This window comes from Coccinella septempunctata, chromosome 8, assembly GCF_907165205.1.
Source record: "Coccinella septempunctata chromosome 8, icCocSept1.1, whole genome shotgun sequence".
NCBI classification, from domain to species: Eukaryota; Metazoa; Arthropoda; class Insecta; order Coleoptera; family Coccinellidae; genus Coccinella; species Coccinella septempunctata.
Genome location: NC_058196.1, coordinates 24,063,022 through 24,087,196, shown reverse-complemented (window position 1 = coordinate 24,087,196; position 24,175 = coordinate 24,063,022). Strand labels below are relative to the sequence as shown.

The following is a 24,175-nucleotide window of genomic DNA, read 5'->3' as shown; positions in this document are numbered from 1 at the left end:
TGATGTTGCGGTCACATAAAATATGTATTTTTTCTCGATATTGTATAAGACGGAGAGATGGGACGCCTTGGAGTACCCGAAATTTTTTTAGCAGTGTGTAAAAGCTTTCATACCAAAAACACCGCTAGAATACAGCATAATGGCTCCACAACTGACCATTTCTTAACAAACTCTTGAATAAAACAAGGCTTAGTGTTAGCGCCTTTACTGTTCAATATTTTCGCCATAGCTGTCTCGGTAATTGCTGGCATGAGTATGCCTGTGAGAGGTGTTGGAATGAGATTCAGTTTTGATGGAGGCCTGTTTAACCTGAAGCGCCTCAGAGCAAAAACTCGTACAAAGTTTATCACGGAACTTCAATATACAGACGACTGCGCACTTATCGCTAGCAGCTCAGAGAATCTACGGATAATGTTGGACACCTATAAATATATATATACGAAGCTTTAGGCCATAGACTAAATAACGACAAAACCAAAATCCTGGTAAGAACGCCAGAAAGCCTTCAAACAGATATCAGCCTGGAGAATGAAACTCTAGAACAGGTCGAGCAGTTAAAATACTTGGGAAGCTTCATAAATACTAGGGCTAACCTAGACACAGAAATACACAACCATATCAATTCGGCTTCACGGGCATTATGGAAGCTAAAGGAGAAAGTGTGTCAAAATCACGACCTCAATCTGAAGACCAAGACAGCTGTTTACAAAGTAGTGGTCCTCCCAACGCTTCTTTACGGAAGCGACTGCCGGACGCCCTACAGGTGACATATCAAACAGCTTGAACAAACGCAACAACGTCATCTAAGACAAATTATGCACATCAGATGGTTCCACAAAGTTTCGAATGCAGAAGTCTTGCAACGCGCGAGTTGTATAACGATTGAGACTCAAGAGACGAGGACCCGACTCAGATGGAGCGGCCACATCTTGAGGATGCAAGACACAAGACTCCCCAAAATAGCTATGTATGGCGAATTAACAGAGGGATCTCGGAAACCAGGAGGCCAGAATAAGCGCTTTGAGGATATACTACTCAATCCCTAAAATCTGTTAATGCCAATCATAACTGGGAACAACTAGCGTTAGACAGGTCACAGTGGAGGTCTTTGGTACACAGTTATAATGGAGACTCGAGAAGGATACAGCGGCGGCCAGATCTGGTTGGTGAATACCCATGCCCGGAGTGTGGAAGGTCTGTAGGTCACGGTTGGGTCTTTTCAGGCACAGTCTAAATTAGCCCTAAGGAATTATAAGTCTGCTCCCACCGTTTTATTTCCTTTTTGGTGATTTATTCCTGGTAACGGGATACAGCAATGAAGTATGAAAAAAAAAATGTTTGGTTTTCTCTTGAGTAATGTAAAAAGAGATGTATATAACATCAAATAAATGCTACAGAAGATAAAATTCAATGAGTATCCATAGAAGAATGTCCGCCACATGGTTTTGCAGAATACACTGCTGAAAATCTGTGGAAATTCGATAGGAAACTTACTTTTCCATATGTGTGAAATTTTCAGCTTTGCTGAACATGTGAAGAGGTGTATGTTTGTTTATTGCATACACACATACACAAAATATGTTCCGCATGACACTTATAGCTTAATTGAAAAAAATTACAAGAACATTGTATTACTGCAGTTGTACTTCTGTTGTCTAATTGTTCGATAATGGGTTATTGAATTTGCAGATCATATAATGTTGTACAGTTGTGTATTTGAAAAATGAATCCCGTTATACTATTTAGAAAACAGAGAATTCTAGCATGGGAACTGGGAAAAACACACCGTATAAAATAGGGGATAAACCTGATGACCGAAAAACGTTCACGTTCATTTCCTTGTGATAACATTCGAAATTTGTATCGCTGACTAGAGCAATTTTCTTGTAACGAACATACACCTCAGGGAGCGTTTTGACCTACATGTTCGTTCGTGAAATTGACCATATGTAACGAGAAACGGCGATGTTTGTTCGTTTTCGATATATTTTAGGGGTTCAGGGCCTCGAGCAATCGACACTCAACTTTGTAACTTATTTAGAGTGTGATAAAATGGCTTTTGTAACTGTCCCGTGTTATAAGGTTTTCGGAAATTGATTTTTACATCGGATGTCGCATTCGATTTTGCAGGGTTGGGGGTTGGTGGAAGATATCGTTAAGCAGAGTTTCACTTCGTGTATGTTGGCACATATCTGCATTGAATAAAGGGACAAAATCAAGTATACAGAGTGAGTCTTTGACTCGTACAAATATTTTAACAGTATATTCTTGAGCTCAAAAGAAATACTTTATTTTGACCATTTTTTCCGATTCGGCTCTGATAAAAAGATATAGCCCTCTTAAGTTTTCATAATGAGCTGCGCCACCCCAGGAAAAATAAGATTACTTGCAGAGTAACTAGCTGAATCTGTGACGATACACATTTGTGGATCTATTAAACAGAATTGTATTCAGCCAAAGTACAAAATTTTTCAAACTTCACAGATACTTTTTAATTTTTAAACATCAAATTACTCTGAAGCGGCGCATTATACGAGAAAATATGAAAGAGTACTTTTATTTCACAAAACGTTCAAATATTCATTAGATAGTGTCCAAATTAGTTTCAAGAGTTGAGTTCTTTGAATTTTTAGTATTTTGTTGTACGTAATGGTCATAATGAGAAAACTGGAAGACGTGGGTTATATCTTGTATTCGAAAAAGAATCATCAAATAAATGAAAAACTATATTCCGAAATTCATTTCATTCGATGAAACCGCTCGTGAGATTTAAAGAAAAACATTTTTTTTAAAGATTTTTCAACAGCCTGTATCTTTCAAACCGAGCCGGTTTGGAAAAAATGGTAAGGGAAAAAAAGAACTTTTGACCTCAAGAATATAATATTTGTACGAGTCAAAGAAAAATTAATGAGGTTGTGTCAAAAAGTTGAATTCCGAATCCTCTCTTTCAGTAAATTTCATGAACTTCTGGTACAATTTCACCTCATTCAGTTAGATATTGCGGTTTATATAGATTAACAATGATTTGGTTGAGAAACCACTTATAGAAAGCAAGTTTTTCATTACATTTTCATTATTGTTGATAAACCTTGGGACTTTATTCTTCGGTAAAATAAGACTCTTAAATACATTTTTGTATCTGTGAAAACCATCGTCATGCTGATTATTTTGAATAATCCAACCTGGACTTAATGATATGTATAAATTAAATAATATATGGTGTAGCAGAAGCTAAAAATCACATTTACACAAAGAATGAATTATCAGAAAGCCATAGCTTATTTAAGAACGAATTGCTTTGTACGCCCGTTGAAAACCTTCGTACTTACAAGAAAAAGGGACTAAATCTGAACTTCAATTTGCCTTGTGAACTACCTATGCATGATCGATATTGAAGGACAAGAACATGATATGAAATAACGAAATAAGTCCATATAATTTGAGGTATTTTCAATCCCTTGTAGTATGAGTAAAGGTGCCTACAGATTACTCTGAAGTGACGTGGCACCAAGTTGTAATGCGCATGATTCAAAAAAATGTATAACATACGATATTGCGCGGAAGCGTTCAAATTGTTCTGACGTGACGTGGGAATGCACGTCCCACTTCACGCAATATCGTATGTTATACATATTTTTGAATCATGCGCATTATGACGTTGTCCCACGTCACGTCAGAGTAATCTATAGGCGTTACAGTGCTGCCATGTGAGAATAATTGAGATTTTATCTTTGAAAAATGAATAAATCATATATTAATCACCTTCTGTGTCTCGAAACGAGATGCCCTATTTTTTCCAGGTGGTCTCATGAAAATTCTGTGACGTCTTTCCAAATTACCACCGATGATTCATCTTTTTTGAGCCGGTTTCAATAATCCCTAAAAATCTGTTAAACTTCTTTTTTTGCATTTACTGGATGACGAATCGTCTGAGTGAGAAGTAATCCATTAAGAAGAAGTAACCTTTCGAAAAAATCACCTCACAGTCGCGCTTTAACTCTGACACAATAAATCTAACCCCCTTGTACCCCGGGAACTCAACAATGAGAAACAAATTCCTCGAACTCCCTTCTGAAATCCATTGTCTCCTTCAGCAGGCCTCTCTCTCCTTTGCTCGGATATCCGAAGACGTCGGTCTCCCTGTGTGAACTGGAGATTAGTGCGAAGTGTCACTCAATTAATAACGATTGATTCCCCGTTGAAAGTGGGACCTGAGCCCTGCGGACTCCTTGTAGTCGCGCTTTTTTCCCTCTTTTTTGAGGCGTGTCCCTTCACGGAATTGCCAGGATCGGAATACCAGAGCAATTAGTGTAATAATTCATCCTGACGCGAACAGCGAAAAAACTTCGGTGCTTGTTTTCGAAATAAATCTCCAATTTCAATGAAGTCGAGAGGGAGGGAGAATTATCGAATTCGCTTAGGGGTGTTTGCTGAAGTCAAGATTCGTGTAATAGAATTTTTTTCGCCCTCAATTACAAACAGAAAAACGACGTGGATGGACTGAGCACCGAGCGATGGATTCGTAGATTGGAAAATGGGAAATAACGGAAATCCAGTTTAATCAAATGCAGCTTTCATATAAGAGCGTGCCCCCAATTTTATTTCACATTGAAAACAATAATCGGACCTATATTCAAATTGCTCCTAGCTGGAGTTCGCCTGGAGAGAAGTTCATACAAAGGAAGTGAACTGAAATGAATTTTTTCGTCGACCTGTCGTCACTATGATACGAGACGGTAGTGCAGTGGCTATTGTGTCAGTTTCGCGAATGCACGATTAATAAAAACGTAAGTTCTTGTGACAATAACTGTCACTTGATGTTGGCAAATTAATTCTTTACAAAATCCGATAGAATTCACGGGTGAATTAAAATATTAGTGTTCATAATAGTCAAGAATTGATAGTGGTAACGATATGGATTTCTGTAAAATTATCATCTAGTCTGTTGTTCGAATAGTGGGACGTAGCCGAGGCCAGCAAACAGTACTTACTTTCATGAAGGTTTGTGGAGGTCGGCAAAAACATGTTGCCTGGCTTACAGGCTCGACTATAAAAGAAAGGTTTTCGTCCTTGGAATAAAAATAACAATTTCTAGATAGTTTTACTGATGTTCGAAAACAGAGTGAGTCTCAGGATGATCAGATCAAAATCCAGGAGTGACAAGTAAAAATGATAACAAACCACAATCCCTCCGCAGTAATTCTTTGTCCGAAAACTGGGTGGGATATATGAGGATAGTTGATCGAATTGATTCAAACCTCTTGAGGAAAACCTCGAACATAATTCCAACCAGATTTTATTTCGTAACAGCCTTTGTTGCGATAATTAATTGGACAAAAAAATCATCCACATGGTATACCGATGGAATAAAATCAGAGACAGCCACCCAAAAAGCTTGATAAATGGCGTAAACGTCAGTACCCACTGGACCTCAACCGTTCTCTTGACTGGGGAAAAAGACCTAATGTATGACATGGGTAGAAACGCCTGCCAGCAAAACAAAACAGACTAGAAAGACATAAGACAAGCAACTCGAAGATCATATGAGTGTTCACCAATGGATTTCGAGTTGCAAGTAGTATACCAGAAGAGAGTTCTGCCTCACTTTCATGACAGTACCATACAACTGAGCACGAAGTTGAGATTATTATCACATAAAAGTGAGGCAGAACTCTCTTTGCTATACTACTATTACATCTATATCTGTGCGTGTCTTATGTCTTCCTAGTCTGTTTTGTTCTGCTGGCATGCGTTTCTACTGTCCCATGATCAATTGATGTATCGGGTATTCTGAGCTTTCATGATGATGGCTTATGAATATAGAGTGATGGATTACTTGATTGCTGGGTGTGTTGGAAGGATAAACCAAACCTGCCACTGCGTGATAGATAGTAGATGATATAAGGAATTATATAGTGGAAGTGGGTATCCCAACACGATATGTCTTGATCAGCAGTCATGTCATGCTCCATCCAATAGATCAACCCTCTGGATGAAAGCTCAGAATATCCGATACATCAATTGATCATGGGATAGTAGAAACGCATGGCAGCAGAACAAAAAAGACTAGGAAGACATAAGACAAGCACAAATGAAGATGTAACCTCTCTTTTATGATAGTACTATATAACTGAGCTCGAAGTTAAGATTATTATCTATTATTATTATCTTATAAAAGTGAGGCAGAACTTTCTTTGCTATACTACTGTTGCATCTTCATTTGTGTTTGTCTTATGTCTTCCTAGTCTGTTTTGTCCTACTTGCATGCGTTTCTACTATACCATGATCAATTGATGTATCCGATATTCTGAGCTTTCATCCAGATGGTTGATCTAGTGGATGGAGCATGGAATCTACATCCTACAAGCAAACATGATGTGCATAAGAGTTTCCTGCTTATTGAAACATACCCTGTTGGGGTACCCCCTTTCATTATATTATTGTTTATACCATCTTGTATCTATCACTCCATGTTGATAAGACATCATCAGAACGGCAAAGGGTAATTTTTCCGACAGGCCATGGTGCTTCAGACTCTTCGAATATACAGATTAGGAAAAAAATTGCCCTTTGCCTTTCTAATGATGTCTTATCAACATGGAGTGATGAATACTAGATGGTATAAAGAATAATATAATGAAAGTGGGCACTGAACAACTTGCAGGGTACGTCTTGATCAGCAGGAAACTCTTATGCACATTATGTTTGCTTGTAGAATGTAGAGTCCATGCTAATGGATAGATCAAGAGCTAGTAGCAATTTCCGATTCTGCCGAAAATAATATGGCGAATACAGAAGATAGAGATTGAATGTTCGAATTGGGTACTTTAAACTCAACGCATAACCTTTGGATGGTGTTTCTGATTGAGGGATGTTCAAGAGGAATAAAAACTAACTATTATTGGCGTCAGAATGCAAAAAGCAACACTGCTGAACGAGTTCGAGTCATCAGGTCCCATGAACTGTAAAGGCCACTTGCATCTAATCTTTAGGGCAGAATTATGCACAATAGATCTTTAGGTCAAGGTGCATGACCTTTCATCCCTCCTCTAATCTAATCTAGGACAGAAAGAAGAATTATCTCAAGAATGTGTGCTATGTTACTCAGTGTGTATCCAAACAACTTCTTCGGAATCTCACACTTCACGTGCCTTTGAATCAAATGGGGATTGTGATGGATGTCCAGCTGTTTGGTTGTTCAGACATGCATCTTCAAGCCGAAGAGTTCTGTAGTACAAAAATCTTGTCTATAACAAACTGGCGTATTCACCTTCAAGACGATAATCCGAAGAAAAAATTGCAGAACAATCTTTCCGATATCAATTCTCACGCATCTCGAACCGGACAAAACTTGCAAATCAAATCCGGAGCGTCCATGAATCGGACGCCTGCGCCTGAGGCTCCCCGGAGAGCCGCTCCGGCACTTGGCACTTGGTCCAGCGCATCTTCTCTCGCAGCCTCCGACGTCGGTCCAGGAGCGTCGCGAAGCGCTTTCCCGCACGGGACGAGGGATAAGAGGCGCTGTCGGTGCGCAGTGTTGAGCGCTCCAAGAACTACTGTTTAATGTGCGAGAGGTCTCTTCAATTGGCCGGATAGTTTCGAAAACTTTTGACCGTTCGACTAGGATATGTTGTGAATTCGGACTTTTTTTTTGGTTGGAGGTTCGAGTATGGAAGTTTTACGCAGATTTGTCGCTTTTTTCACCGTGATTTGTTTCGTTAGAGGTGAGTGCTCAGTATTGGAAAATAAACTTGGGAAAGTGGGATACAAGAGTTTGAGGAACCTCAAGTCTTGGTGAATTTTAGCATAACGCGAATGAAGATTACTCAAATTTGTAACTAATTTTTCGAAGGTCGATTTTTTTCGGTCCCGAACTTTTTTCTGTAATGAAGCAAAATGATGTCTTATATTTTAGTGAATTTTTGAAATTTCATCTCTATCACCGAATGAGTACAGTTGTTTTAATTATTTTTCGGCACAGTATATCATTTTCTTCACAAAAAATTATGTAACAGGGTGATTGATTATAAATACCACTTTGTGGCATATATATATGACTCTGTAACTTTTTGTGTCACCGTATAGAACAACAAGTTCCGAATGCAGGATTTATAATTCGAACTGATTTTTATTTATACAGTGCGTTTCGGAAAGCCAGTGCGTAATCCGTATTTCTTTACTCGAATATTTATCTTAGTTTTTATTTCTTCTCATCTGTCATACCCCAAATCTAGATGTGACATATGAAAAGATATCAACATAAGGATAAATAGAGGCAACTCGTATGAAACAATGAAAATTATGTTATAACAATAAATTTTTTCGAGCCCCATGAATAATAATGATTATTATTGATTTTTATTAGGCAACCACTACTTACAAAATGTTTTGTATACCTAATGAGAAAGAAATAGGCTTATACATGAGGAGTCTTTGACTTTTACATATATTTCAATAGAAGATTCCTGTGGTCAAAAGAACCACAGCTCGGTTGAAAAAATGCAGGCCTTTGATCTATTAGAAAAATGTAATTTTCACTTTCAGAATAATGTTCACCATCTTGTCCCAACACAAAATTCTACCCACAAGTTCCAGTTTTTTTCATAACGTCCATTACATACATTGAATTTTATAGGTTAACTACATTGAGTTCTTCATCTGAGGCAATTCTCATAAAATATACCATTAAAATACAAGATATTCAACAATTAGATGTAAGGTAAACGCTCACTAATCAATATTGACCAGTTTGAAAAATGAAAACCTTCTTCATATTGCTTCTTCCTCGTTTTCGAGTACGTAATTTTGAAGATAAAAAATATCCTTGAAATTCGATTAATTGGGTACTTTGGCTGAATGCAGCTCTGTTCGAAAGATCCACAGAGATGTGTGGACGGAATATGGTTTTTCCAGGGGTGACATAGCTCATTATGAAATCTTAAAATGTTTCGTTTGAGTCTTCATTTTCCTTTGTAATACTTCAGTTGGCAGTTCATCCAACCACTATATCTTCGAGACATTTGAAACTAAAGTTATTCAATATATTTTTTCTACAAGCGTGCGCGTTCAACCTTTTTCCCGCACGCATTCCAAGTTGCAAAGAGTCACTTTCCCAAAACGTGCGGGAAAAACGCCTGCTATTTCTTTCCCGCACGCATTTGCGTGCGGGAATGGATTAGCAGGGGTTTTTCCCGCACGCAAATATTATAGAGTAAATTAAATTCTATCATGTTTCTATGCATAGAACGTCAACGATGAGAAACCCATAGTAATGACATGCAGAATTACGTCTGTCATTATATATAAATTAATCAAATGAGATATGATCTGTTTCGTGAAATGGATATATTTATATATTTCAAGCGCTTGTAGAAAAAATATTGTTCCTAACTCTTGCGTAAAGTGTCTTGCCCGCACTCAACTGCTTACCCGAACTCTGCTTCGCATCGTTCGGGCAACGGCAGTTTCGTGCGGGCAAGTATCACTTTCCGCACTTGATAGGAAAATAACTATTTCAGAGATGTTTGTCTACTATTGGAAATATGTCCCCATTTCATCAATATAATTATTGATTGCGGTAGGTTAAAGGTTGAATACGTTTGTTTTTGTAGATATTTTAGAAAGGAATTCGCTCAAAGTCATCAATGTAAACAAATACGAATGATAGCTTTAATATTGAGCTCGATTCGTTCTTAATTCAATAAATTTTTTATGTATTAGCACTATAAGACAAGTGACGATATCTCAGATCCACTTATTTTCGAAAAATTTCTTTGACTGTGACGAGAGTTCATAAGCCTGTTGTAAGCAGGCCATTGACATGCAGATATTGGCGATTTAAATATGTTACAAGGAATGTTTTGATGGAAAAAATAATGATAGTATCACGTATCAGAGGTTCAAACACTGTGGAGTAAATTCGACATTCCGGAAATAACAAAATTCTAATCAGGTTTTTATTTGAATGTAACTGGCCGTGTTTACACTCGTCCATCACTAATTAGTGCATCAGCTATGGCTTGTGTGGTGCACATAAATGGCTTGAGGCTATTGATCATAAATCCATTGATAATTGGAAATATGGAGTAATACCGCGTATAGTTGATGAAAAGATAAGCAATGACGAAATTTCGTTAATTGATAGAAGAATAGATTCATTCGAAATAGATCTATTTATCTGTTATATTTGGATATTCATCGAATTCAGGAGCAAAATTATTACAAAAGGTATTTTGAAAAATGAAAGAAAAGTAAGATAGAGAACGAGAAAATGAGACAAAGATATAGAAAGGGAGAGAAATGAATTCAAAAAAGTATTTGTATCTGGAATTTTTTTGAATAGGCACGTGATGAAATTGGAGATGAAACATGCTTCGACTGTTTCATGTCATATATTTTGGAGCAAATTACAAATAATTCTTCTTCGTATTCCTACGGATAATTGGAATAGGTTGAGCGTATTTCAATCTCTGTGTGATAGTTCTATATAGAGTGAATCTTTTTATTTTGAATTACTCAACTTTTCATTTGTTCGAGGAGTTTGTCATGCATCCTCTACGACAGTTGGAGGGTAGGTAGAGTTTATTTAATGGCAACTCTTATATTCTGTGCCAGAAATGGATAAATCTTTTGCTGAAGATGATTTGATCATTACTCTCTTATTTCTATTAGCTAAGGGCCGGTATATTCATCTTCTCTGTGAAGAATTCGATAACTTTCGTTTGTCGAATTTAACGACCACCTGTGACCAGTGATTTTGAGTATATTCATAACCATTCATCGTTTTGCTAGTTACTGAGGAGATATCCAAACTGGACCTGAAATTGTTGAATTAAAACAAAAAAATCGATGACAATGTAATTGGTATATTCTTACATCTTTCATCAGTTACAACCCTATCAAAAAACCATGTTTCTGAGAGCACTTCAAAAACACCAACCACTCCTGTGGTGTATGTTATTTATTTCAAAACACATGGAAAAAGTTAAGTCGGGTCCAGACTATGTAACAAAACAGGTTATATAGCAAAGTTATATAACTTGTTAGAGAAATTCAATTGAAAAAGTTATATAACACAATGTTATACAACATTTTTTTTGCTATATAGCAAATTTTGTGTTATCCGTTGGGTGTCGGTTAAGCCGGGTCCAGACTATGTAACAAAACATTTTATTAACAAAGTTATACAACAAATGTGTTATACAACTTCGTTATATAACTTGTTATAAAATAGCAGAGACATCCAGACTATGTAACAAAATAAAACTAAAGAAAAGTGTTCATCTGGATGCAGTGGCATCTGTAGTATTGAAAATGTCCTCAAACGTAGAGGATATCATTTTGGCAGCAGCAGCTTGCGTGATTTTATGTAGACGAGCAGTGGCGGCTCGTGATCTAGTTCACTAGGGGGCTACTTTTAGAATAATAATAAAAATATGAAATTTCAAAACCAGTTTTCCGCAAGATTTTATGCAATTTATAATTCTTTTTGAAACACACCTGTTCTTATCTACTTGCTCGTTGTGCTTAATAATATTAATCCGGTATTCTAATTGAGCTGCGATATTAGTTGTAACCAGAAAAGCTAATTCTGTCGAACAATTTACATGCTTGGCAGATAGCTCATGCTCCTTAATTTTTTCATTAAGGTGCTTCAAATCTCTAAATCCTGCCCTTGCCCATACGTTATCAATTGTTATACACTTGTCTTGAGAAGTTTTTGGAGTTTTATCTGCCTGGGTTAAATTTAAATCGGGAGTCGTTTTACCCAGCAGTTGAATACGGCTTTTTTCCGCCAGCGAAAGCCTCGCGAAATCAGTTTTTAAAATATTTTGAACACTATTGTCCGCCGTGATTTGAAAACGTAAACAAATACGAACGCACGCTAGGTTGTTTATACGCTAGCCGGCACAGAACAGACCCATCTTGACTTACTTTATGCTAGCCGGCAGCGGCTAGAATGAAGCGGATAGGGGCGACTTTTATCGTAGCCCTTTTACTCCTTAAAACGACCGACCCGAAGAGTTGCGGCTGGAGCCGAATGACTGTCCGAATGCAAGAATTCGGGGCTACACGATTCATCGCCCATGCAGGGACGAACTGCTAGATTATGATTGAAATAAACAAAACTGCAGGAGTCGCATGAAAGTTTTACATTAATAAATTATATAAATAACCGTGGAAAGTAATATTTTCATTGAAAATCGTATGGGAAAGTAAATAGCATAAAAGGATTGATTTCTTGTGATTTCTTGTATGGGGGGCTGTAGCCCTATAGCCCTCACAGACCAGCCGCCACTGTAGACGAGTGAAATCTCATCGTTGAGAGCTAGAGGAACATTATAGTGGAACAACTCTTTTGAAGGATCTAGCAATGGATGACATAGACCCATTGACAGGGGACATTAAATGTGATGGTAGTTTTAAAAATTTCCTAAGGATGACAAGTTCTGATTTCGAATACCTGATATATCAAATCGGCCATAAAATAGGCAAAAAAGACACGACATTTCGAGATGCAATACCAGTAAAAGAAAGATTGGCGCTGCAGTAAATGTTTAATAACACAAGTGTGGACAAGTTGCGGCGTGTTTTATAACAAAGTTATATTACTTTCTTTGATCTTTACCGACACATAACGGATAACATAAAATTTGCTATATAGCAAGAAAAATGTTGTATACCATTGTGTTATATAACTTTTTCACTTGAATTTCTCTAACAAGTTATATAACTATGCTATATAACATGTTTTGTTACATAGTCTGGACCCGGCTTTACAATACCAATTGAGTAAGTTCAACCATTTCATCCTTATAACAAAAATAAAAGGTTGATAAAAAAACAACATCAATAACCAAATCATACTCAGCAGAGTGCCTTTTAAAAACCCAACTTCCTTCCAGCCTGGGAACAAGGTGCACAATGGGCTCCTCAGATATACAAGGTGTAAATGAACAGTTGTCGAAAAATAGTGTGAGCCTTTCACTTGAAACATTTGAGCACTCCCCGATTGGATACAGCACCCTAAAGAAGGCACCTGAAACGCAATTCTCAATTCTTCCTTTATAAACCAGAAAAAACACAGGAATGACATTGATCAGATATTCAATGGAAGTGGGAATGCAATTGAAAAAAATTGTTGATGTTTTACTGTAAACAGTAATGTCAGCATAATGCCTTCTGCTGGTAAAATTAAGTTTGAAGGTAATTCCTCCTATACGTATATGAAACGTTGATCTTCTTGAACATTTTTTTCACAAAATAGTAAATAAATACAACAACTCTTACCAGGGTGGAGGACAATCAAGATTTAATATTTAAAACGAAAATAAAACATTTAATAAATGAATCCATAATGACAATAATAGAATCTACAACGAGAGATAATGGCATTCAATCGAAAATTATGCAAACGAAACGGAAGGAAAAATTCTATTTTTCCCTCTTGTTTGCCCACCCTCTACGTAAAGGGGACAGGGCCGATCTCTTTGGTCCGGATTAGATTGGTCGGGGATCCCTGGGGATGAGCGATTCCATATAATTTAACGCGGTTATCTCGAACGGTTTAACCCGGTAAGTAGTTATGTAATTAGGCAAATTTCTTGGGTTACTGTCAAATGCCCTCAAGTGATGTACTAACCCACTTTTCGAGCTTTGAAATGATTGACGCTCCGACGAACACGGTGGACCTTCTAAGGTTCGATGAAAATTTGATTCGGCCAAAATTGGAGTTCGATGAATTACTTCGGATATCTCAAACAGTACTCATCCTTTGAACACACCCAATCAGTTCAGGGTCCAATACTTATTTAGTGAAAATATTAGTTGCTTCAATTCATTCAGATAAATATTACCCATCAGTCTTGGTTTGCAAAGATAGTGATTTAATGTCAATAAAGCAACTTTACTACAAGGCAGTAATAAGATACATGTTGAAGTATCAAGATTACAAAGTCAATATATCTCATGGCAAAACACTAGATATGTAATAAAACATACCTTATGTCAAGTCAAAACCATATTTACTGTCTTGGCCCGAAGGTTTTTAACTGTCAACCACAGGAATATAAACACAAACCTTATTTAAAAATAAAAAAAGAAATCAATAAGTGGATTATAGACACTAATTTTCAAATTACTTACCAAATATAGAGTCAGTGGATAGAATGTTGTTTGCTTTTTGGTTCTAGATTTTTGAATTGGGGAAAAGGGGTGTTTCTTTTTCTCTTTAGTTTAATTTTTGGGTAAATTTTGGTTTGAGGACTTTATGACTAAGAGAAACATGAGAGGAAACATTGACCTTGAATAGAGAATGTATATTTTTTGTTAATTACCTTAAGCGCACAGTATTAATATACCATAGTGCGCCAAATTGCTGAATAAATAAATAAATAAATGAATGAATAAATAGATGAATAAATGAATGAATAAGTAAATAAATAAATAAATAGATGAATAAATGAATAAATAAATAAATAAATTTTATAACGACTGCATAAGGAGTAAAGCCTAAAATCAACATGTTCTTCACTTTTTTTTGTAGAAAAATCCTTGGTGAGGTCCGTTTATCTTTCAAACTACGCAGCTTGTCAATTATAAAGAGCAGTTCGTCTAACATCATCTTTGATGGGTGGAGAGTATTTGAAGTTCTTCGAATTGCAACTCCATTTGTTTGCCAGAAATGGATAGACTTTTTTAGACTGATCATGGTATGGGCATTGATAAGTTTTTATCAACCCTTTTCAAAAAGGGATGAAATGGTTAAACTTGCCGAACTCCATTCTTTGAGTTTTTATATATTCTGAAATCTATGGCATATAGTTTAGAAGTGACTGATGTTTTTCAGGTTCTGTAAACAACATGTTTTTTTCGTGAGGATGTCATCATCATCATTGCTGAATTTCGTTACCGAGAAAAAATCTACAAAAAGACTATCGGTGCGATCAAACTTATAATTTCTTCGGGCTTCTTGCGACTGTGTGCCATCTTGTGACTGAAGAGACCCAACCGTGACCTACAGATCCTTCCCACTTTGAGCATGGGTAGTCGCCAACCAGATCTGGCCGCAGCTGTATTCTTCTAGAGTCTCCGTTATAGCTGTGGACCAAAGACTCCACTGTGATCTGCCTAACGCTTGTTCCCAGCTATGATTGCCAATAACTGATTTTAGGGATTGATGCAGTATATCCTTAAACCGCGTATACTGACCTCCTGGTTTCCGAGCTCCCTCTGTGAATTCGCCATACAGAGCTATTTTGGGGAGTATTGTGTCTTGTATCCTCAGAATGTGGCCGCTTCATCTTAGTCGGGCTCTCGTTACTTAAGTCTCGATTGTTATACAACTCGCGCGCTGCAAGACTTCTGATTTGGAACTTTGTGGAACATTCTGATGTGCGTTATTTGTCTTAGAGGACGTTAGTTGTTTAATGAGTCGCCTGTAGGGAGTCCAGCCTTCGCTTCCGTAAAGAAGCGTTGGGAGGACCACTGCTTTGTAAACAGCTCTCTTGGTCTTCAGATTGAGGTCGTTATTTTGAAACACTCTGTCTTTCAGCTTCCAGAATGCCCTTACACAACCCGTGATAGGGTTGTGTTTTTCCGTGTTCAAGTTAGCCTTCGTATTTATGAAGTTTCCCAAGTATTTGAACTGCTCGACCTGTTCTAGAGTTTCATCCTCCAGGCTGATATTTGTTTGAAGGCTGTTGAAGGACTCAGAAGGTAATGATTTACTGTAGAAATATTCCTTTTTTGGAATTTTTTTTTATGTCCTTTGATCCATTCAATTTTCCGAAACCACCTGAATACCGAGCTCATTTTCTTTACTTTCAAAAATATCCTGCATGAGTTTCTCTCACACAATCTTTTGTTTGAGAAAGCAGAAAGGTATACATTGGATCAACCGACGAATTTTTATTGCACTCTCTATAATGCTATTGCAGTTAAACCATGTGAGAATCCTGCATTCCCAGCCTCTATAGGCGTTCTACATTTTCTTTTCAAAAACCCGGCGGGAAACGCAGTGGATGAATTATGGTACGGGGCATGAAAAAGCTGCACAAAGACCGATATGCGAACTAAACAAACGCTTTGACTCAAAAAGTCTAGTGGGTATAATACAGATTTTCCTTCGCGTATTTCCGAATGTTCTGCAGTCTCAAACTATTTCACATTCCGCAAAAGAGGAACTGAGTGAATACGATTGAAAGTGAAGTCAACTGTTATATCGATTCTCAGTCAATTCAACTGATTGCGAGCTTTTGATCTTGTGCAACTCAAATCCATTTTTTCGCATTAATCGTGTGAAACATCAAACTGATTTGCATCCATGCAACAGATTATAGAAAACAAGAATATTTTGTTACAAAAGTTACGAGGATATATTGAAGAATTCTTGGCCTAATATAGAACCAAACAAAATTTCAATGTCAAAATATTTTATTACTCAACATATTCCCCTATTAATTGGATACATTCATTACAGCGAACCTGTAACCTCTCTAGACCTTTCAAAACAAATGTTTCTTCTTGCGCTGCAAACCAGACGTCCATAGTTTTTATCACCTCCTCGTTGGAAGAAAATTTACAACCTTTCAAACTGTTTTTTCAGTTGAGGAAAGAGATGATAGTCGGATGGAGCCAAATCTGGCAAATAAAAGGGGTATTCTAGTAATTCAAACCCTAAATAACGATTTTTTTGCATGGCAATATGAGATTTGTGTGCAGAGGCGTTGTCCTGCAAAAACAAAACACCTTTGGATAACTTTCCGAGTCTTTTCTCTTTGATTTTTTCCCGTAGAGTGGTCCGTAATGTCGAATAGTAATCTCCGGTTATTTTTCTACTCTTATCCAAAAAATCAATCATGATTACTCCATGACAATCCCAAAACACTGAAGCAAGAACTTTTCCAGCAGCTTTTTGGACACGAAACTTCTTGGGTCTTGGAGAACCAGAGTGTCGCCATTCCATCGATTGTTGCTTTGTTTCTGGATCGTAGAAATGTCCCCAATTCTCATCCATAGTAACAATTCGGTTTAAGAAGTCTACATCGTTTTCAAATCGAGCACAGATCGAACGCGATGCTTCTACCCTTGCTCGCTTTTGGTCAACATTCAAACATTTGGGAATCCATTTTGCAGCAATTTCTCTCATGGTCAAATTGACGTGAACTTTATGATGAACGCGTTCGTATGAAATATTAAATGCTTCAGATATCCGTTTTAGCCCAATTCGACAGTCTGATAAAATCATGTCATGAACTGCATCGATTTTTTTGGGGACTGACACAGAAACTGGCCTTCCCGATCGGTCATCATCTCCAATGGAGAATTTACCTCTTCTGGAGCTTGCAGTCCAAGTTTTCACGGTCGCATACGAAGGACATTGATCATCAAGGTTATTAAGCATATCTTCGTAAATCTGCTCACCTCTTAACCCTTTTGAATACAGGTACTTGATGATAGCTAGATACTCCAGATTTTCGATTTTCACAATTGGACATCTTCTTTCTTCTAATTTATTGCGTAACTCTGGTTTACTTTTGTGACCTCAAACTTCACACTGACACTTCTAAGGAGTTATTGTTCGTTGCTATGGTAACGCAATTTTTTTTTATGCATGGAACTGGTTTAGGCAAACTAGATATCAATACATCCTCGTAATAACCATTCTACTGCTGATCTATGAATGCTACTCAGCCACAACAACTGGAGAATGTATGAAAACCAATTGAATTCAATATAAACTATTACAATGAGGCATCACTCGGTATATTTTCACCTATACAAATTATTTTTAGAAGTGGTGCTATCCTTCGTAAGAGTTGAAACTTAGTATCTATAGTATCATTCTCCAATGAAAAGAATTTTGATAAAGGAACTCATTATTTACTGGACAACTGATGTAGATAACGTCCTACTTCGCAGTGAAAAAAACCTAGCAGTTACCATCTCTGTTTTCTCGTATTCTAACGCCTAATGTATAAAGGGAATTGTACTAGCAGCGACGATTTCAAAGACTTCCCAGAATTTAATCAAAGTCCGACTGGACAAATTAAAACTGACATAGTCGAGCAGGTCTGAAAAGAATCTAATCTGGATTGTTCTAATTGTAAATCTATTTTCTCCACTTCTCCTTCTTGCAGCGACCGTCGTCGTAAATCTCATTCTGCGAGAACGGATTAATTCGTCAGTTTTTTTCTTCTGCATATTATGCTAACTAGTTCTAGTTGAAATGAAAATGTCGTCATCCTACTTAAGGGAATTTGTCCGCCAGTTTGCCTTTAACGCGATATACTTTGCAGAGTTTGGCATTTACACTTTAATTAAGCCTTTCGCCCTGTTTCTGGATGGGATATTTTCTTGATGAGACCCAAGAAGTTGATTATCTGGGATATCTCGGCATGAGATGGCGAAATTATTGAAATGTGAAGGTCGTGATTCCTTTTGGAATTTCAGAATTCTGGTGAGCAGCCATGAAACCAGGGAGGATGAATAATTTATAACAAGTATGCCTGAAGGAGGCTGATGTTTTTCGTGTATATGTATACGGGGTGAGACTTTGACCTGTATATATTTCGACAATAGTATCTTGAGATCAGAAATAACACTTTTTACTGATTTGGCTTTGGAGCATTAACTCACTTTTTTCAATACATTGGTGAATTGAGTGAATTAATGCGGAAAGTTTACTACAGGATTTTCGATGAATGTCATCGTAGAATAAGTTCCCGAAAATTGATTCTTCTATTTTTCATTTGACTTGTCCTATACATTGTGAATATCTTGAGGTACCACAAAATACCTAATTATTATTATTATATCAATGCATTAAGATGAACAGCCACAAATACGCGCCAGTTGTCCTGCTAATTGTTTATTCATGTGAAATTTTTGTTCAAAGGTGAAGTTCATCTTGATTGAAACAACTTTTTTTAATTCCTTTTACTTATATTGATGCAAGATGGTTTTTGTTGAAGAATTTAACATTCTTGAAATCATCTGTTAATTCCTTCGGGAGATACCCATGCCCAACCACGGCAACATATGCATTTCATCTTCGGGTTAATATTTTTGAAATCTACAACTGACTTAACTTATTCAAACTTTAGCCAAAGAAGATAACGAACATTAACTCTCCTCAAGCTAGTGCATATTATGATATTATACTGATCTCTTGTATTTTCCATGCAAATAACTGGATTTGGTATGCCTCTAATCAGTTTGTATAAACTTCAATTATGTTCGTCACATATTTTCCGAAGAGATTGGACATTATAATGAAATAAGTGATCACAGAAACTTTTACGTAGAACGGACAACATAGCCCTGCTTTTAAACCTACAAATGTTTTGACAAGCTTCACGATCCCACATTTTCGTACTGTACAGAGTGAAATGTGTCAAATTTCCATGGCGAACCGACTGCTAAAATAAAAGCGAATGGAGTATATTTTCTCTGAACTCAAACATTCTTCTTTGCCAAGTTAACAAACATAGAACTCTATAACGACTTATAACATACAATAACAAAATCTCCCTAAGAATAACAAGCTAAATCTATGACACCACACACACAATCTTTTATGCCTTAAGGTTAATTCCGTGGAATTTCTAAACATTTAGCCAAATACCCCACTTTTTTAATTTCACATATATTTTTCATTTTTGAATATCAAATAACTCGAAAACGGCGCATTATACTAGAAAATATGAAGAATACCTACAATTTTCAAAATGCTCAAATATTCATTAATATATATATTCTTTTGAATGTCAAGCAATACATTTTTAGTTATCAAACAATATAGCAGATGTATGAGTTTTAGCAAAGGTTAGTGTAACGGGGTACCATACAATTCGGAGTATGATACAAGAGCTTAGGGAAAAACCTTAGTAAAAAAACCCTGTCTCCCCGTGAGTATTGTAGTGATGACAAATTTGTTTACAGAATAAGCTTTTAATACTGAAGGGCTTCCTTTCCATTGACATAAAAATTTCTTCATCCTCCTTCCATTTCGAAATAATATCTGAAACAAAGAAACACAGCAAAAAACGAGAAAAGAAAGTGAATAATAAAGCCTTCATCCAAACTTATTCCAAGACTTGATGATGACTGAAGAAAGAAATAAATAATCATAGGTACATAACTTGTTTTTCAATTGCATTGGGAGGAATATCAACTCTGCGTCAAAAATCTTCTGCTGATCTTGGTGGAGGATCACCCTCGTTGTTAGAAATGCCTTCAGTACTCAAATTAATAATAGCCAAATCTTGCTTTTGACTGGGAGGGTCTTTCGACCAGGTCCAGTCTTCCAAGTGATGATTCTTCTATTTTTCAGTTGTTCGAGGAACGCTACAGGACCCTTATGTTGGGGAATCATCTCCCATAGATATACCAGTGGTTATTCAGTAGAAAATTGAAAAAAACGAGAAAGAAATTCAAAAAACTTCTGACATATTCATTAATGAGCAAACTATACAGGGTGAGTCTTTGACTCGTACAAATATTTCAACAGTAGATTCTTGAGGTCAAAAGTAACACTTCTTTCCTTTACCATTTTTACGTATCGGCTCGGTTTGAAAGATACAGGATGTTGAAAAACCAAGAAAAATGTTATTTTTAGTTCAAAATCACGAACGCTTTTATCGAATGGAATGAATTTTGGAATATACTTTTTCATTTATTTCATGAATCTTTTCCGAACACAGGATATCACCCACGTCTTCCAGTTTTCTCAGTATGACCATAACGTACCATAAAAATTCCAAAAATTTAAAGAACTCAACACTGGAAACTATGTTGGACGCTTTATAATGAATATTTGAGCGTTTTGTTAAATACAAGTTTTCTTCATAGTTTTTCGTATATTGGGCCGTTTTAGAGCAAATTGATGTTCAAAAATTAAAAAGTATCTGTGAAATTGGGAAAATTGGGTACTTTGGCTGAATACAATTCTGTTCAAAAAATCCACAGATGTGAAGTGTTACTTATGTTTTTCCAGGGGTGGTACAGCTCATTAGGAAATGACTTAATCTTTCTATCAGGACCGCATCAGAAAAAATGGTAGAGAAAAAAAAAGTGTTTCTTTTGACCTCAAAAATCTACTGTTAAAATATTTGTACGAGTCAAAGTCTCACCCTGTATACTGATATTTTTATGGTATGAAATGTAAAGAAGTAATTGATTTGGCTAAAATTTGTACCGATTACGTTTTACGTCGATGAAGTGAAAAAGACCTATCAGCGCTTTCTGTGTATTCATAACCAATGAAAGTTTTACGAGGAAACCTGTTAAAATCCATTCTGATACCAATCCGTCCATTCCATTCTCGGTCTTGTCGAAAATGAAGGCGATAAAAATGCCCCAATTGAAAAGTTCAGTACACCCTTTGACGGCAGTCAGGATTTCGCTGATCAAGGAAAGCACTTAAACTTTCCAACTCTTGGGAGGTAAAATATTTTTATGGTGAGGCAGGATTGAGTTATAGCCTTTGACCTACTTCCGGACTGATTAGGAACTTTCGGTGGCGTGGAATTTATGTGAATTGTTGGTTTTGCGGCGCATAATGTTCTTACGATGATAGAGTGGGTAGGGGGCTGTCGGTTACCGCCACAGACATTGATATGTAAATGCCACGAAGGCGTTACATAAACAGCCAACTTTACGTCCGCTGCGGGCAGCAAAATATTCCGTATCTCTTTGTTCGTCGAGATAAAACGATGCTGCAAGTTCAAGTTTCGAAAGCGAGTGTTGTGCGTACGCCTCATTTCGCGATGAGGTTTTCCACTTTATCAAATGGAGAGGGAAATGTCTCGTACTGCGGTATCATACTGCATCAGGGGATGGCAGTTGTTAGCTGGAGGGCATGATTGTCTACATTCACAGCAAATGCGGAAGGTTTTACTGTTTTAATGCACTGAACCAAATAAAAAGCGCCGACCAAGTACTTTGAATCCTTACATAATGCTATACCCAATGATAACAAGTTAAGCCTAAAATTAATTTCCTCATCTTATTGTTGGTCTTGCGGTGACCTTACATTAAGCACAAGAAACATATTCAGATCACTAAATTAATATATGTACAACCATCAATAATATGTAACGAGCAGATCTAGGCATCAACCATGTAGAGTCTGTGAAGGATGGTACAAACGCAAAATTCTTTTGGAGTTCAATTCCTGTGAATAAGAATGCCATGTGACAACATCGTCTGCTAGTCAAAGAAAGGTTTGACAAGCTTGACTTTGCTGGAAAGGAAGAAAGAAAATATTGAGGACCACAAATATGTAAGAGAGATGGTTAGATGTTAAAAGGTAATTTTCTTAGCACAGTCAGCTGTCCCCTTTCACCAATACTTTGAATATGAACCTCAACAGTAATACTAATTCACGCTCCACAGCTGAGGCTTACCCTTCTACGGCCATTGTAGTTTATCTAAACAGGGGCTCATTACTGAGGATAACATTATGCCCTTTTTTTCCTCAATGCTGGTGCTCCCCCAGTAGTTTTAACGTTGACGAAAGTAGTGATGCTCTGCTGTCAAAAAAATAACTTATAGCTGTACCAGTTTGTTGCAGAAGGAACCTATACATTCCTGAATAGAGAAGGTTGGAGCAATATCAAGTCGATCATGGCCTCTTAACTATTTGGATACTTCTATACTCACTTCAGAGAGGGACTGAATAGACTCCCTACATAATTCACCAAATGCAATCAGACCAAGAGGATTGGTGGATGGTCTTCTAAAACACAGCCCTCTGATTATTTCCACGAATCTCATACTCACCGTAACTACTAGTTAGCACGGTATCAATCCGTATGTCCGCATTTCACCAAGTCTGGTTCTACAGGAATCGAGTTCTTGTCTATCAACACTCATATAAACATACTGAACAAAAAACTTATCCTTTGAATTGGATTGGTGGCAGCTAATTTTCTGCCTTGAATTAAAATTCATAGCAATCTCTAAAGAAGTATGAAGAAGTTTATGACCCACTCACAGAGATGAGAACAAAATTGAACAGGTCATCAGAGTCCGGAATCCAGAAAAATCAACATGTTTGAAACAGAAAAGAAGAAAAGCTTGAAGAACCATGAAGGACCTTCGTAATTATAGGGTGTTTTTCAAAGGTGAGGCTTTTTTTGGCAGAAGGTAGAACACATCAAAATAAGTCCTTTAACTAAAGATTGTCTATACAAAATATCCAAGATGACTGAGATTCAACCCTTAGAGGTCCGACAAAATTTCATTCAAGTAAAAGGTGACTCCGACATCGCAAGAACCAAACAAAACATGAACATATGGCTGGGCAATGGATGGTTCAGTACCAAGTTCATCGGATTAGATGCATCAGGTCACTTTTGAGAGAATCATAATTGCTGTATCGTGCAATTTAGGGAAAAAATGTAGAAAGTGCTTCTTGAAAGTGCTTATGTTAGTTATGTCGAAAGAGTGCTATGATGTTTCCCCATTTGATTCCATTTTCAGTACGATTGTTGGAATGTTCGAACAAGAAGATTGTGATGCTCATTGTGAAATAATTCATGAATAATTTATACGTATTATTATATTTTTTACACTTGTGTCCTAAGTCTCAATCTGAAGACCAAGACAGCTGTTTACAAAGCAGTGGACCTCCCAACGCTTCTTTACGGAAGCGAAAGCTGGACGCCTTACAGGCGACATATTAAACAGCTTGAACAAACGCAATAACGTCATCTAAGACAAAAAATGCACATCAGGTGGTTTCACATAGTTTCGAATGCAGAAGTCTTGCAACGCGCGAGTTGTACAACAATTGAGACTCAAGTAACGAGGGCCCGATTCAGATGGAGCGGCCACATTCTGAGAATGCAAGACACAAGACTCCCCAAAATAGCTCTGTATGGCGAATTCACAGAAGGAGCTCGGAAACCAGGATGCCAGTATAAGCGGTTTAAGGATATACTACATCAGTCCCTAAAATCAGTTAATGCCAATCATAACTGGGAACAACTAGAGTTAGACAGGTCACAGTGGAGGTCTTTGGTACACAGTTATACTGGAGATTCAAGAAGAATACAGCGGCGGCCAGATCTGGTTGGTGACTGTCCATGCCCGGAGTGTGTAAGGATCTGTAGGTCACGGTTGGGTCTCTTCAGTCACAGGAGGGCACACAGTAGCAATTAACCTTAAG

General features: G+C 37.1%; 1 protein-coding gene across 1 annotated transcript in view; it reads left to right on the top strand.

Moving 5' to 3' along the window:
• The first annotated feature begins 7,447 nt into the window (after nt 1-7,447).
• The window catches only part of LOC123319359, an 82,443-nt gene continuing 65,715 nt past the window's right edge, over nt 7,448-24,175 (top strand). The window contains exon 1 of the mRNA XM_044906277.1: nt 7,448-7,724. Coding sequence (XP_044762212.1) covers nt 7,670-7,724 — 55 coding nt within the window. The 5' untranslated portion in view covers nt 7,448-7,669. The remainder of the gene's footprint in view (nt 7,725-24,175) is intronic.